Genomic DNA, 14,270 nt, shown 5'->3' with positions numbered 1-14,270 from the left:
GCTCTCACCTGAGGGGTCGGGCGAGGCGAAACCCGCGCCCTCGAGGTCAGGTGACCCGGATCCCGCGCCCTTGAGGTTGGACGAGACGGAGCCCGTACCCTCAGGGCCAAACGAGACCAAGATACGCTCTTGACCATCCGAAAGAGTTAGCATTCGCGGTCATCAGCTTTCTTCTTCCGGGTATCCCTGATCCTGAAAACCGATAAAATGAGATTCATGAAGGAAAATACTGGAATGGACGATGAAAACTTGCACGCAAGCCTATATAGTTGTTCGAGGGAAAGACCGGAAGATATTGGCTATGCGCATTCATTCCTACCGCTGACACGCTGCTGCTGATGTTGATGTTAAATATTTGTACCATTTTCTATATGACACGGGTGTGGTTCTAGCAGTGAGACAGGAGCGCATCAAGCTCCCCTACCGTTGTCGTGACAATGTGGAGTCTTTCCTAACTATTATAGACAGGGAAGAAAGAAAGGAAGAAGTGATTCTAGAAGTTAAAGATAACTTAAGCCTCCTTTTTTTCGTAAGTTTTTTTATTTGACGCTGCTAGTACTATATCTTCTGCTGGTGATCCTTTAATTATTCGCGCAGACACGTTTTCGCGACTTTAGTATTTGTTAGTCAGAGGCTCAGAGCAACCACGGCGGGCAGACTACTGAACTTGTGTGTATAAATGCTGACCCTTCTTGGCGTGTTCACTTGTCTGATCACTGCCTGCTTTAGCATCTTGCAGGACAGGAGGCAGCGCCGCCATAACTTCTGAAAAAAAGGGCATCTGTTTCCCTCCGTCCTGCACATAATCACGCACAAAAGGGCATCTGTTTCCCTGCAACCATCTCAAGCAGATTACAAGCAAGATTGAGAGTGTGTGTGAGAGAGAGAGAGTATAGGCGATCGAGACGATCGGCGACCATGACGGATAACGTGGACGCGGCGAGGATCATAGGTTATTTAAAGGGGAAGACCATCCTCATCACCGGCTCGACTGGCTTTCTTGGAAAGAGTATGTGTATTATCGTCACTAGCTAGCTCGACAGGAGCACCATCTTCTCTATATGCGATGGATTATCTGTTGATCAAAGCTTGCCCTGCATGTGATGAGAACGAATGAATGATCTGTGTCGTCGTTTAATTTGTGCAGTTCTTGTGGAGAAGATACTGCGGGTGCAGCCTGATGTGAGCAGGATCTACCTCCTCGTAAGAGCGACCGACGCGCCGTCCGCAAAGCAGCGCGTCCAACAAGAGGTCATTACGACTAATCCACACCATCACCAGCACGTTTGTTTTGTACATGCAAGCATGCACGTTTTTCTGAATAATTTCATCTCTAACCTGCATATATACACACCATATAATGCATGCTTCTTGTACATGTTGTTCATATATACCTGTGTTATACAGTAGCAGTGTTTCTTGTAATAGTAACAAAAAAAAACGAGTGTTGGTTACAGCGTCAACCAATCAACACTCAATCTTTAATTTCTCGCACGAAACCACAAGTTGCACGTTGCGTGTGTGGTTATCGAGCTACCTGCCTACCTTAATTTTAGCTGATTGTCGCTTTTCCCTTGTTGACACCCTACCGCGCCCAGGTGGCAGGTGCGACAGCGCCAGATGGATTTATGGTCCTGTTTCGCTAAAACATTAGGCTGAAAATTACGTTTCGCTAATTTATTATGAGAGAAATATAGCTAATATAAATATAGCATCATGTTGTTGCATGCCTACTTGCTCCCTCGGTTTTCAAGAGACGAATGAAGCATTTTACTATATAAAACCTTCTTATTACTTCCTCTATTTGAAATTATAAAACCAATCCATTTTTGGTGCGTTTGGTTCGAGGACGAAGTTAGATGGGATATGACGATCTATGAATATTGAGATAAGGATATCCATGACGTATGTTTGGTTGGATGGATGGAACGAGCTATTTTTCTGTTTGTTTGGATGGATAGAAGTGGATGGGACGAGAATAGTTGACTAATTATATCTATTATTTACAAATAATAACAACTAAGTAGACAATAATAAATATGCACTAATACTAATTTTATCATGATAATCACTAATTTAAAATAAAATATGTTAATTAGCACCACTAATACCCTAATTAGCACACGAAACATGCACTAATCAATGTATTAACACTTATCAAAACTAATTCTACCATCATAATTACTAAGTAATAATATAACATACTAATATCTCTTAATTTATTTACTAATAACAAAGATTAAAAGACATGGATAAGCTGGTCCATGAGATTTTTACGAGCTAGAAAATCCTGCATCTTCAAGATATATTCCATTCTCAAACCAATCCAATTCAATCCCGTCCTTCAACCAAACACTATCACATCCATGGATATCAAGCAACCAAACACACTGGAACAAGTTTCAATGGCGAACATCTTCCATTAACCTTGATTAACACCTCATATGTCCGCCTCTGTGAACAATTTTAGAAATTCAAAAAGAAGGCATGTGCCCGGTGAGCCCACTAAGAGCCCGCTAGGACTTGGCCCAGGACTGGGCCACCACCCCCAATAAGCCCTTGATTGTGCCACCGCCCCAAGCACGTCTATCCATGCGCTAGCTTCCAACCATGTACGTCGTTGTCAAGGCAACGATTGTCGAGCCAATTGTTGTCAAGGCACCTTCTTCCGAGCTGCCGATGATAAGATTAATCGAATTCGTGTTCATCCATAGAGGGCCAGAGTTACTGATAAACAAGTGATAACATTATAATATGTTTAGTGTAAAAATGGTACCAATAAAATATTTTCACGTAAACAACAGTCACTGCCCTAATGTCAACCGCCATTTAGGGCCTCCTCCCAACCGCCATCTTAGTCCCTCTCCTCCCTTCCTACAAACAACTTCATCGATAGCTAAAGGAGTAGGGACCCCATCCTTTCATAGACTAAGTTCGTTTGTTGGTCCTTGTTTCATTTAGGGTTTGGTTTCCAAACGGCATTGATGAGGTGGTGGTGACAATAGAGTTTTAGAATAAGGTCTTTCTGGCCTCTTCATACCTCAACGATGTCTAATTTGGCATCAACAAAGAACCAACAAGAGTATATTCTACTAGATACGTGGTTTTCTTTGGATGTTGTTGGTGTGTTCCTTAGGGAAGCAAGCATTTGGTTGGCTTTCAATGTGACAATTTCAACGAACTTCCCCACGACGGCGGCTTCCTCCGTTGGGCCATGCCCAGATCTGGCGAGGAGGAGGTCGGTCGCACCCAGATCTGGCGGGGAGGAGGCCGGCCGTGCCCAGATCTGGCGTGGAGGAGGCTGGCCACGACCAGATCCGCGGTGGCGACGGCAGCGGGCTCGATTGGGCCTGGTGGCGAGCTCGATTGGGCTCGCTAGTTTTTTTTTATTTTTTTTAAACGATTAACGGAGGCAGATACCCTAAAACGCCCGCCTCCATTAATGGATTAACCGAGGCAGGCAGGGAAACCGCCTCCGTTAAATCACGATTAACCGTGACCATTGATTGGAGGTGGTTGCAATGCCCGCCTCCATTAACCATTTTTGCCTGCCTCCATTAAAATTTCTGTAGTAGTGATCTCCTTTTTGTCTGTTCTATGGAAATATCCTATTTCTCCAGCACTATATACCATTGGTAAGGGATTGTAAGCTTGTGTTCTTTAGGTTGTCTTTTGTTTGGGAGTGGGATAAGGATGAGGTGGAATATGCCACCACTTCGTCCTGTGTTTGGTGGAGTCATGTGGGTTGGTTCCGCCCCTAGATAGGAATATTCTCCTAAGATGTTGTCTCATGTTGTCCCTTAAAATCTGAGGGGTTCATCCCCTAGTGACATCGTTAGCTTCCACTAAAGTATTGTCTTGGTCCTCATGTTCTTTTTCTATGCATGAAGTCGCCCAGCCGATTGTCGCAATGCACCCCCATACGTTGTCGCAACGGCCATGGACCATGTCCTCACGCCTCAAACCAGCTTCCCACCTCCCCTCCCATGTCCTCTTGCCGAGCACAGGCCATCCCCGCACACCACCGCATCGTGTCTCCTCGCGCCGCCACGCATGCCCACACCACGCCCCATTGTCGGGACAATAGCACAATGGCAATAGGATGGGGCAATTGTGCCTTTGTGCTGGCGAGGGAGGACAGTTGGTCAGTGCAGCAACACCTCCTCACAGATGAGGAAGGGTGGCCAGGCTGAACGGAGCTGCACCATGGAGCCACATAGGCAAGGGTTGAAGGGGGCTACGTGTGGGTGGAGCTTTGTCGTCCTAGTGAGGGATATGTCGTGTTAATTTTTCTTACAGATATGGTTTATCCTTGGAAGCTAAAGGAGGAAGAAAGGAGATAAGAGTATGACACATGGGCTCTAACTTGATGGTTGCTAAAGGAAGCAAAACGGACATCCATTCCATCATTTCCATCCCTCAAATAGGAACAACCTCGTCCCTCTAACCAAACAATGAGAATAAGGACTATCTAAACCCAGTAAATAGGGACAGGACCATGCCATCCCCTATCCCAATTCCCAATATTGAACACAACCTTTTATGGATCCTGTAGCTTATATTCTTTTATTAGTGGATACTAAATCTTATTGTCAGCGGAGAGTGACTTTGGGGCCTTTAAAGCCTTGTATATGAAGGGTCAAGGGTGTTTAGCAGGACAACCTAAAGCACACAAGCTTACTATCTTTTTAATGTGTTTTTCAATTTCCGATGGACAATGGATAATCGAAAGAAGAAAATAGCTAGGTCAATTTTTTATGTACTTTTATTTTAAGGTTGTTTTTTGTCAAGTTATCCATGTTTGTACTAGCAATTTAAGATTGTTTTTTGTCAAGTTATCCATCTTTGTACTAGCAGTTGTTTTTCTTGATAAATATCAGAGGTACGTCTTTTTATTTAAACAAAATGGTATCATTAGATTTGCATTTGGAAATGTATTTCCACACCAGATAAACAATATATTTTGTGGGAATGTATGTTACGTTAGTGATCAAGTTGATTATGTAGTGGACTAGCTAGTAGCTACTACTATAAAGTGAAGTGATTTTGTGGTGCCTGCATGCGTTCACCGTGGATGCAGGTGACCGACACCGAGCTGTTCAGCCTCCTGAGAGACAAGTATGGCGAGGGATTCGACCTGTTCATCCAAGAGAAGGTCGTTCCTTTGGCCGGAGACATCACGAACGAGGGCCTGGGCCTGGAGCCACCCACATTCGACGACTTGGCCAAGGAGATGGACGTCATCGTCAACATTGCTGCAACCACCAACTTCTACCAAAGGTCGGTCTGAAAAAGCATGCATAGCTCAGCTAGCTGTGCGAGTTGATGAATTTCTCAACGGTGTAATGCATGTGAATATTGCAAAGTGAAATTTTTTTTTGCAGATATGATGTCTCGCTAAACGTGAACGTGATGGGGGTGAAGCACCTCTACCAGTTCGCCAAGCAATGCGCCAACCTGAAGATGTTCATGCATGTCTCCACTGGTCCGTCAGTGTGTGCTCCACTGGTCCTGTTCTCAGTGCTGACGAGCAGCAGAAACTGATAGATCTGCGTGCGCGCAATTGATGCAGCCTATGTGTCCGGCGACAGCACGGAGCTGATCCTGGAGAAGCCCATCAAGCCCGGCGAGGCGTTGCGGGAAGGCATGCATCTCGACATCGACGACGAGCTGCGCCTGGTCAGCGACGTCAAGAACGAGCTGACCACGACGACGACGACGAACGGCGACGACGCGAGAGCGGCGGAGAGGAAGGCCATGAAGGAGCTGGGCCTCCAGAGGGCACGCCACTTCGGGTGGTCCAACACGTACGTCTTCACCAAGGCCATGGGGGAGATGCTGCTGGGGCAGCTCCGTGGCGGCGACGACGACATGCCGGTGGTGATCGTGCGGCCCAGCATCATCACCAGCGTGCGGGCGGACCCGGTGCCCGGGTGGATGCAGGGCACGCGCACCATCGACACGCTCATCATCGGCTACGCCAAGCAGAACCTCTCCTGCTTCCTCGCCGACCTCCGCATGGTGATGGACGTCATCCCGGGGGACATGGTGGTGAACGCCATGCTGGCGGCCGTGGTGGCGCACTCCGGGGAGCGCGGCGGCGGCGCCGGCGCGGAGGCCATGACGATATACCAGTCCACCTCGTCGCTGCGCAACCCGGTGACGTACGCCGTGCTCTACCGCTCCGGCCGCCGCCACTTCGAGGAGCACCCGCGCGTGAAGGACAACGGCGAGGTCATCCCCAACAACAAGATGCGCTTCTTCACCACCATCCCGCGGTTCCGCCTCTACATGATCCTCTCCTACAAGCTGCCACTCGAGGTCCATCTCCGTCATTGTCATGTTGTTTGTTTCAAACTTCTATTCTAGAATAGAAAAATGAAATGTGAAATGTGAAATTCATGTTTTGCGTGTTTGTAGATGTTGCACGTGTCGAATCTGCTACTCTGCGGACTCTTCTCCCAGTTCTACAAGGACTCGAACCGCAAGTACAAGTATGTGATGCATCTTGTTGACGTCTATGGCCCCTTCGCCTTCTTCAAAGGATGGTACGTACACAGGACGACAGACGACTAGAGTTCGTCATCTTGTAATTTTATTACACAATCACTAAATCGCAAATTATATATCTAGAAATGGTTACATGAAGCGTGGGTCTTTTTCAGTTTCTGAATTTACTTTGTTTCGTTTCATTCATGGGCGATGAAGCTTTGATGACACCAACATGGAGCGCCTGCGGTCCATGATGGTGATGAACACCCCTGAAGATGAAATGTTCAACTTCGATCCCAAGACCATCGACTGGGACGATTATTTTTACAAAATTCACATACCCGGTGTTCTCAAGTACGTCTGCAAGTGAAGAGACTTGTGCTGTTGCTTCTTTACCTTGTTCTGGGGAAAACTCTGTTCTGTATCAGACACACCTTGCTTCTTCACCTAATCACCTTGTTCAAATACTTGTGGGGGGGGGGGGGGGGGGGGGGAACTTTGTTTTATCTCTACTGGCTGTAATCAATCACAAAGCCATGTCATCAGTTGACAAAACTTGTTAAATGTATTGGTCAACTCAAGCACCATATATGAAATATTAATAAAAATGTGTGCTTTGTGTTGGCCGGCAGCAACCTATCTGAATTCTGAACTAGTAATCTCTGCCTGTAGAGTACAATGAAAAGGAACTGTAATCCTTGCTGCCTAAGGTATCGACCAAATTTAGAAGCAAAACTGATCAGAAATAACTATGTGATGCCGACGACTGTTCCGCCCAACTTGTTATTTACCTTGTTGGCACCTTTGTAAGCAAGACTGCAATTGGCAGCACCAAGATCACATATATATGTTCAACTTTGATCCAAATGCCATTTGATTAGGACGATAGTTTTTCGCAGAATTCATATTATTCATACCATCCTCAATTGTCAAAGGATCAGCGAATCCGCGATCCACCCTCCTTGCGCACTGCAGGTACACAGAGGATCTGGGATGATATTGGATCATGGACTAATGGAAGTTCTCCAAGCACAGAGCAGTGGCATAATTTTGCTTCAGTGTCTCAGTGGTGGCGCATGGTGGGTTCTGAAGTTGGGCTGCCAGTGAAGACGCTGAGGTCGCTGCTGCTGCTTGTTTCCTAGGAGATATGGTAAGTGCAAAATGCAAGAATTTTAAGAGGAAGTTCACATGTACTCTTTGGAAAAATAAAAGATGAAGCAAGACTTTGGTACACTTCAGGCGCCTTTTGTCAAGTTTGTGCTTTGAGGGGGTCACCTTGGCTAAACCCTCCTTGGCTAAGTTCTTTTATTTTCTCTTAAATTGTGTGTAATTTGTTTTGGAAAAAAAAAAACCCTTCTATATTAGTACAGGCAGTGCAGACTGAAAGACCGCATCTGAAGTAATGAAAAAAAAAAACTGTATACTAATGGTAATTGCAAAAGATGTTAATATGTTATCTGTTGACTGGATTGTTAGATGTATTAGTGAAAGACCGCATCTGAAGTCATGAAAAAATATATATATGTGATTGTGTTATCTGGTAGCCTAGCTGAATATCTGAATTATGTAACTTTTGTGATCTGTTGTCAGTTACAATCAAAGCGATCTGTAATATCTATGTGCATTGACAATGAAAATGAGAAGGATAACTGATCAGAAAGTAGTGTCACGCAGAAGAATGTTGTATCCAAATCATCATATGCCTTGTTGGCAATTTGCTATATATGATTAACTTCCAAGAAACACTGTTGCCAATTCAGATTTAGAACAGTAAGTATTAAGGAGTATGGGTCAAAGTCAAGCGTATCGTTTTCTTCGCCTGAAAACTTGGGAGGAGAGGCACATTAAAACAAGACAAGATTATGATCTTTGAGAAAAATATGCAGTAAGGAGTATGGGAAACTTCATTGATTCCAAATGTATTGATACAAAATGTGTGAGACATGCTGTCGTATGGCAGAATTTACTTCATGGTATTTGAGACTGCTGCATAACCTTTCACAATGAAGCTTCCTATGTTTCTCAGGACACAGTTTGACTGTCAGATTTGAAGGACGAAATGGCTTAGACCAACCTATCCACTCTTGTGATATTGATATTTTAATCACATATACGGAGGTTGATCTGAATCATTAAGACCTCAACTCAAACAAGCAAGGTGACCCCCTTACTATTGGAGGAATAGGAAGCTTCCTAGGTCCAGGAACTAATTACAATGCAGCTGGGAGAGAGGCTCTGTACTTGTCAAATTTTCTTGGACATCAGAGAGCGCTGATGTCATTAAATGGTTGTAATTTGCTCATGGTGCCATGAGCAGCTTCTTTACAAAGCTGATAACATTTGGCACATCAACCGTCCATGCAACTGAAATTGGTTTATACCCTGACCATGGGTTCTCTGAATTCCACCTGCATCATAGTAAAAACAAGCAGAAACAAGTGTGAAATTTGCTGAAACATATAGATCCTGTGGGGTAACTTTTGCCTTGGTTTGCTTACTCCAAGAGTTATAAAGTAATTTGGTGAGATTTAGGTCATATCAATGTGTATGTAAGAATGTTGAAATTAACCAACATCAGATGGGTCAATCTTTTATGAGTTACACAGAAAAGAGCATACTTTTTCAATCCCTGATCCATCAAAGTGTGGCCAGTGCAAATGCCCTGGGTCTCCACCCTCACCACACCCTTCTTGAATGTGAAGTACTCAGGATGAAGTACAGCAGTGAAGCTCACAGGATCGTGAAGGAAAATTCCTGAACAGATTGAGATTTTCTGTCAAAAGTGTGTTTCTTCTCCTATTTGATGGTAATTGGCAAAAGCATGCAACAGTAGTATATATATTTTCAAATACCATGGAAGCCATCAGACTTGACATGCCAATCCCTGTAGAACTTGCACATCTCAGATAACAACGGTGCATGCTTCCCTTTCGAGTTTCTTAGCTCCAAGAGATCCTCATCTAAAACAACGAATGTCACATGGTGAATATAGTTAACCCCGGAACTTGAACTCTACACAACAGACTATCAATGAACCAACCTGTCAAGCAGACTTGTGTTGTTACGTTAATGCCAACCACAATGATATCTGCTCCTGAAGTAAAAACTATGTCAGCTGCTTCTGGGTCTCCATGGATCTGCAGAGTAATGCACAGGTTTAATACTTATGTTAAAGTATTAGCCTCCACAAGTATAGTGCAGTATTTTAGCATACATTTGCTTCAGCAGCAGGGTTGACATTTCCAGCAGCAAAGAAAGCTCCACCCAGTACAACTATTTTCTTCACCTTGCTTGCAAAAGAAGGGTCTCTTTTGATGGCCTAAGCAAGAACAGAGACACTGAGTCATAACATATAGCACAGAATATACAGCACAATAAATAGGTTTAATCCTATGATCCTGAACATACCAATGCAACATTTGTCAGGGGTCCCAAAGCAAGCACAGAGACCTCTCCTGGAAACTCAGAGACTTTATTAACCAGGAAATCAGCAGCACTTTCCTCAACCTTCTTAGCAGAGGGTGCAGGAAGAAGCAGATTCCCAATGCCATCTGACCCATGAACGAAATCAGCAATACGGGGCTTTCCTCCCTAATGAACACAAAGTATCGATCATTCAGTTCATCCAGACAAATGCAGTGCTATGTGGATTCAAACTGTACTATAGATAAATTACTTTGCAAGTAACATAGTATTATTACAAGTTAAATGTGATTCTCTTGCTACATCTATTAACTAACAATTATCAACAAGCAAACAATGTAAGTAATATTATAAAAGATACAGTGCGAAACACCATGCTGTACCATAAAAGAAAAGGTAGTGTACCATGTGTTTCCATCCAAGACATTGGAAAGACAACTTTGTCATATTATATTGGTATAAACTTTCACTTAGCGGAACTTTTGATGGATGGAGATCAAGTCAGAAATTTCAGTCATTGCAAATTGGTAATATGAAATGCAAACTAAGGAAAAGAGTAGCAAGTTTCTTGCAGTGTCATGAAAACAACACAAGATAATATCATGAGCTAACAACCTTTAGGGGCTCGTGGCTTCCCTCTGCTACAGGAACTTCAGGGTGTCCTGCTCTCTCACACTGCCCATGTAAGACTTAACATTATTAGCGAATCCAAGAAAATAAATAAATAAAGCTCAACCATCTCAAATGCTTACCAGCAATAGCGCATTACGTGTTGCGCCCTCTGTGTCGACGTTGCCGAATATGGTCGTGAGCCCAATGATTTCCAGACTAGGTGCTCTGAACGCCATTAGGATCGCCATGCTATCATCTAGAAATAGGATTGCGAAGACAACAGACAGTAAATTTGCAGTCTAGTCCTTACATCTTGAAATGCCTTGTAGGAAAAGGACTTACAATTAAGAATTCAGATAGTACAAATGGGTACCAAATGATACCCTTACATTGTACCACAATACTAATCTTAACATCCTTATATTAAATTTTACAGTTATAGCCTTTTGGCTTTTAATGTTATATATTGTAGCATTTGCAAATAATGTATACTCTAGGCCTGTCTGTCATTTGATTGAGTGTTTCCTCATAGCAGGTCAATAAGTTCAGATTACTTGGGAGTTTTCAAAGACCTAAGAATATTTATTTGCCCTTGAAACTTCGCAGTTGATTTGGATGGATTATTCAGAACCTGAATAAGAGATGCTTTCTTGGGAATGTTAAGCTCGCGTAATCATACTCAGAGCATATTATTATCCAATACGCATATCGATTACGCAGTCAACAAGCTGTGTGCTGGGAATCACTTGTGTGAGCTCACTACCTCTGATATATGTATAACTAATACATGAGTCCACATACTGAGTTGACTGTGTGTCACGCTCATACGGCTCCTTGTTTAAACACACCGTGTGTTCAACCATATAATTGGGCTAGGAGCCTAGGAGCCAACAGACAAGTGGTGCATGGAAATGGTAGTCGACACTAGGATTATTGCCATTAGGCACAGAACTGTTCCAGTTCATTCCCTCGTAGCATCAGTAACTGTGCTGTCAGATTGTGGCAATCGCGTGACCGGAAATTGATTGATGGGGAAAAGAAAAGGCAAAACCACAACTGCAGACCTAATAGGGCAGTAGTTGTTACTAATAAGCAAATTAATGAGCCATGATTGTAGCTTTACTACCCACTGTCGAGTGATTGGTTACTCAGCAGAGGAGAAAATTGCAAATTTAGGACTCCAAACAACGTGCTTCGCAAATATAGGACCACAAACATCGTCTTCGTAAAAATAACCCTCGAAACATTGGCTTCTTGATTTCCATGACATTTGGTGTATTAAGACTCTTTTCTCATCGAAATACATGTATTTGTTCCCAAAGTGACCCTTTTACCCTTCTGGTCTATACGGCTCTCTCATTCCAGCCCCCGACCTGTGGGCAGATAGAGTTGCTCGACTCTTGCTACGAGCTCCTCCTGCTCTGCTGGGGTGCTCCACCACCTGTTGTCTGCAATCCTGTAACCAGCGAGTGGCTTGCTTTGCCCCAACCGAGCGAGGCCCCTAGCAGTATGGTGCTCCAATGAGAGAGAACAAGTGGATCCGCTCTGCTGTGCTAGGCTTCGATCCCTCCTCGAATTTCCATGTTTTTCAGCTACTGGAGACAGAATTCGGCATAGCTGATTATAAAGTTGAGGCAGTGGAGATTTACTCATCTGAAACTGGAAGATGGATTTTTAGTGAATGTGGTTGGGGTACGGATGAATGCCATCTCTTTGATGGCAGCATGACATATTTAAATAGTGTCATACACTTCACTGTCCAAGGCGGTGCAATTGCTGCGGTGGACACCCAGGGAGAGGCATGGAGGGTCAACCGTGTGCGCCTGCAATTCAGTGAATGCTATGGCAATGGCTTCACTGGCCACTCTCAGGGGCGCTTGCTTTACATGTTTGATGACGACAAAGGGGATTTTTTGTCAGTCTATGTTCTTGAGGATAGAGGCAGCGAGGAGTGGACTTTCAAGCACAACATCAGCAAGGCTGATCTTTTTGGACCAAGAAAGTGGACCTGGGGGCCATACTACAAGGTAGTTGCATTTCATCCAGATGCTGAATTGATCTTCTTCTATGACTGGCAACGCAATAGACTGATCTCCTATGGAAATACACGTATTTAGATGAGAAAAGAGTCTTAATACACCAAATGTCATGGAAATTAAGAAGCCAACGTTTCGAGGGTTATTTTTACGAAGACGATGTTTGTAGTCCTATATTTGCAAAGCACGTTGTTTGGAGTCCTAAATTTGCAATTTTCTCTCAGCAGAGAAGAGACGAAGATGACGCATGGTGGCCGTGTTAGTCCGCGACGCCATCGTTTTCATCGACGGACGGATAGGATCCCCAAGGCCAGAAACCCACAGCCACATCATCACGTGCGAGTAAAAGTAAATATTTTCTAGGACGACAAAACTCTGACTAACACGATGGCCAGAAATTGCCGGCATCCTTTTCCTACGGCCTCCCGTTTGTTTCTCTCGCTCGCTCTCCCGTCGACTCTAATGTGGTTTGGAGTTGGAAACGGGATTATTATTATTACAAGAAAAAAAAATGGAAGCTTTTCTTCCTCTTCGAGGAGGAGCCAGGAGAGGAAACACAGTAGTACTAGTAGGAGCTTTTAAAGAAAACGAAACAATGGTGGAGGGGAGGGGACGAACGCAACGGAGGAGGGAGTCAGGGAGGACGCACCGATGCCGGGATCCGTGTCGATGATGAGCTTGTCGCGGCGGATCTGCTGGCCGTCCTGCCCCATCGCGAGCCCGGCCGGCGCCTCCGCTCAAGAACAGCGCACTGGGACTGGAACGAACGAGAATTGCCGCGCAGCAGGAAGGCCCCCCAATCTGAATCTGAATCCTGGGAAGCCGCCGAGGAAAGGGAAGAAGAGGAGATGGCAGGTGGGGGCTGGGACGCAACCTCTCTATCTCCCTCCCTTCCTAGTGCTTTCTTGTCTCGCGGTTCCAACTCGCCGGGGCTGCCTTTTGGCTTTGCTTTTTCCAACTCGCCGGGGCTCCCTTTTGGCCTTCTCCAACTAGACGGAGAAGGAGAAGGAGGAGGAGGAGACGGAGATGAGGTGGGATGAGACACGGAGGAGATGAACCGACTTCCAATAGATGACGGGAGATGTGGGTGATGTCGTCGGCCAGGACGTGATTATCGTGGGATTAGTTTATGTTATAGAGTGGATTAGTAGTATAATCAATTGGTTATGTATACAGCAGAGGGGCAGAGGGCAGAGGGAGAGATGAGATCATGATGAGAGTTTGGGGGAAAGCAAATGTCAGCCATGGTGGTCGACCGGTGGGCGTGGACGGCTGGACGCGCCAAAGCCTCCTCCATGTAATGTGATTATGAACGGACGGAGCGGAGGTGGTGTGGGACAGCCGTCAGATCTAGATAACGGTGGATACGGCATGACACGTGGATGAGCCCACATGCCTGCCGTGGCACCAATTTTCTTTTCGGTCCATTTATTTACTCACTCAGTTTCAGTTTCAAGCTAATCGGCGACCTTGTTTAGAACAGCTTATTAAATTCTTAAGGGAAGACAATTTTTTATTAGTTTTCCACAATAAACATTTGTTTATTGAAAAAGCTCAAGCCAAAAAAAGCTACCTAGTTGACACGTTGGCTTCTGCAACTCATACACATTAGCTTCCATGGACGAATCGGCTGGATCTCGATGATGAAGACATAGGAGAGCTTCTGGGTAATAGCTTTAGGAACAAATGAAAGAGCCTCGGGAAGAG

At 44.7% G+C, this 14,270-nt stretch overlaps 2 protein-coding genes across 2 annotated transcripts; one reads left to right on the top strand and one right to left on the bottom strand.

Annotated features, from left to right (window-relative positions):
* The first annotated feature begins 514 nt into the window (after positions 1 to 514).
* LOC136501195 (fatty acyl-CoA reductase 1-like) lies at positions 515 to 6,956 on the top strand. The gene is made up of 8 exons (XM_066496692.1): positions 515 to 529; positions 740 to 1,009; positions 1,148 to 1,251; positions 5,081 to 5,280; positions 5,385 to 5,485; positions 5,573 to 6,321; positions 6,421 to 6,548; positions 6,709 to 6,956. The coding sequence occupies exons 2-8, from the start codon at positions 919 to 921 to the stop codon at positions 6,860 to 6,862; spliced, it is 1,527 nt and encodes a 508-aa protein (XP_066352789.1). The 5' UTR covers positions 515 to 529; positions 740 to 918; the 3' UTR covers positions 6,863 to 6,956.
* Positions 6,957 to 8,345: 1,389 nt separating this feature from the next.
* Positions 8,346 to 13,822, bottom strand: LOC136500379 (probable uridine nucleosidase 1). Its single transcript, XM_066495718.1, has 9 exons — positions 13,213 to 13,822; positions 10,668 to 10,783; positions 10,531 to 10,590; positions 9,901 to 10,083; positions 9,707 to 9,811; positions 9,533 to 9,629; positions 9,345 to 9,452; positions 9,111 to 9,246; positions 8,346 to 8,900 (listed from the first exon to the last, which is right to left on the bottom strand). The coding sequence occupies exons 1-9, from the start codon at positions 13,274 to 13,276 to the stop codon at positions 8,792 to 8,794; spliced, it is 978 nt and encodes a 325-aa protein (XP_066351815.1). The 5' UTR covers positions 13,277 to 13,822; the 3' UTR covers positions 8,346 to 8,791.
* Between the last annotated feature and the right edge of the window lie 448 nt (positions 13,823 to 14,270).

The sequence above is a fragment of the Miscanthus floridulus genome, chromosome 13 (assembly GCF_019320115.1).
Source record: "Miscanthus floridulus cultivar M001 chromosome 13, ASM1932011v1, whole genome shotgun sequence".
Taxonomy (NCBI): Eukaryota; Viridiplantae; Streptophyta; class Magnoliopsida; order Poales; family Poaceae; genus Miscanthus; species Miscanthus floridulus.
Note: the sequence above shows the minus strand (reverse complement) of the source record. Positions and strands in the feature narration are given on the sequence as shown.